The sequence below is a fragment of the Pterocles gutturalis genome, unplaced genomic scaffold (assembly GCF_000699245.1).
Source record: "Pterocles gutturalis isolate BGI_N339 unplaced genomic scaffold, ASM69924v1 scaffold36720, whole genome shotgun sequence".
Lineage (NCBI taxonomy): Eukaryota > Metazoa > Chordata > Aves > Pterocliformes > Pteroclidae > Pterocles > Pterocles gutturalis.
The window spans coordinates 952-1,788 of NW_010147092.1; the positions used below are offsets into that span (position 1 = coordinate 952).

The window sequence follows — 837 nt, forward strand, 5'->3', positions numbered from 1 at the left end:
AAGCCAGCACTGGGACCCAACGCTGCCCCACAGAGCAGCCAGGGAGAAGGCAGGAGATCGGGGGGTGCCGTCTCGTCCCCAGGAGGACGACTGGCACAGGCAGGGGAGCCTTGCGAGGCGGCCACAGCCTCAGCCCAGCGGCAACCTGACCCGGGAGCCCCGCAGGGCAAGGACGAGGTCCAAGCCCGCAGTCGTACTGACCATAGGGGTTTATTCCTACAGCACTCCAGAAAGCAACGCGCACAGTTTCTGCATCTTGTTCTGCCCTCAGGTGCCAAATTTCTTCTGTTGCACGGGCAGGGGCAGCTGGGTCTTGATGTCCATGATGGGCCGCTCCACCATCACGAGGCAGTTCTCGTCCAGCAGATCCGCGAAGAGCAGGGGCTGCGGGGCAGGGATCGGGCCGATGAGAGCATGGCGCTGGGCTCACCGAGCTCCGCCGGACAGAGCTGCTCCGCAGCCGGCTGCAGCTCAGCGATAACCAGGGGCATCGCCTGGGGGCTGTGCTGCAGGAGCCGCTGGGCAAGTGGAGCCCACGAGATTGTGCCAGGACAGGGACGCAGCCGAGCTCCGCTCTGCCACCCAGCATTGGTAGGGCACTGGGAGTGACTGGGCACAGGAGCAGGTGGGGCTGCAAGGACCATGGGCACCCCCCAGCACCCCCTCCTCAACACAGCACATGCCCAGCGACACCGTCACCCACCTGGAACTTCTTGCAGATCTTGAAGGCGTGGAGCTGCCGCTGCCGCGCGGTCTCCGGGAGCTGCTTCAGGGTGCTCTGGTTCATCAGGAGGGCACTGTTGTCGGGCAGGGGCTGCGAGGAGAGCACACAGCACG

The 837-nt window shown here is 65.5% G+C and overlaps 1 protein-coding gene across 1 annotated transcript in view; it reads right to left on the reverse strand.

Moving 5' to 3' along the window:
• Positions 1-267: 267 nt before the first annotated feature.
• Positions 268-837, reverse strand: part of CIRH1A (cirrhosis, autosomal recessive 1A (cirhin)) — a gene marked incomplete at its 5' end in the record, with an annotated part of 851 nt that continues 281 nt past the window's right edge. The window contains 2 exons of the mRNA XM_010085951.1: positions 268-384; positions 704-814. Coding sequence (XP_010084253.1) covers positions 268-384; positions 704-814 — 228 coding nt within the window. The remainder of the gene's footprint in view (positions 385-703; positions 815-837) is intronic.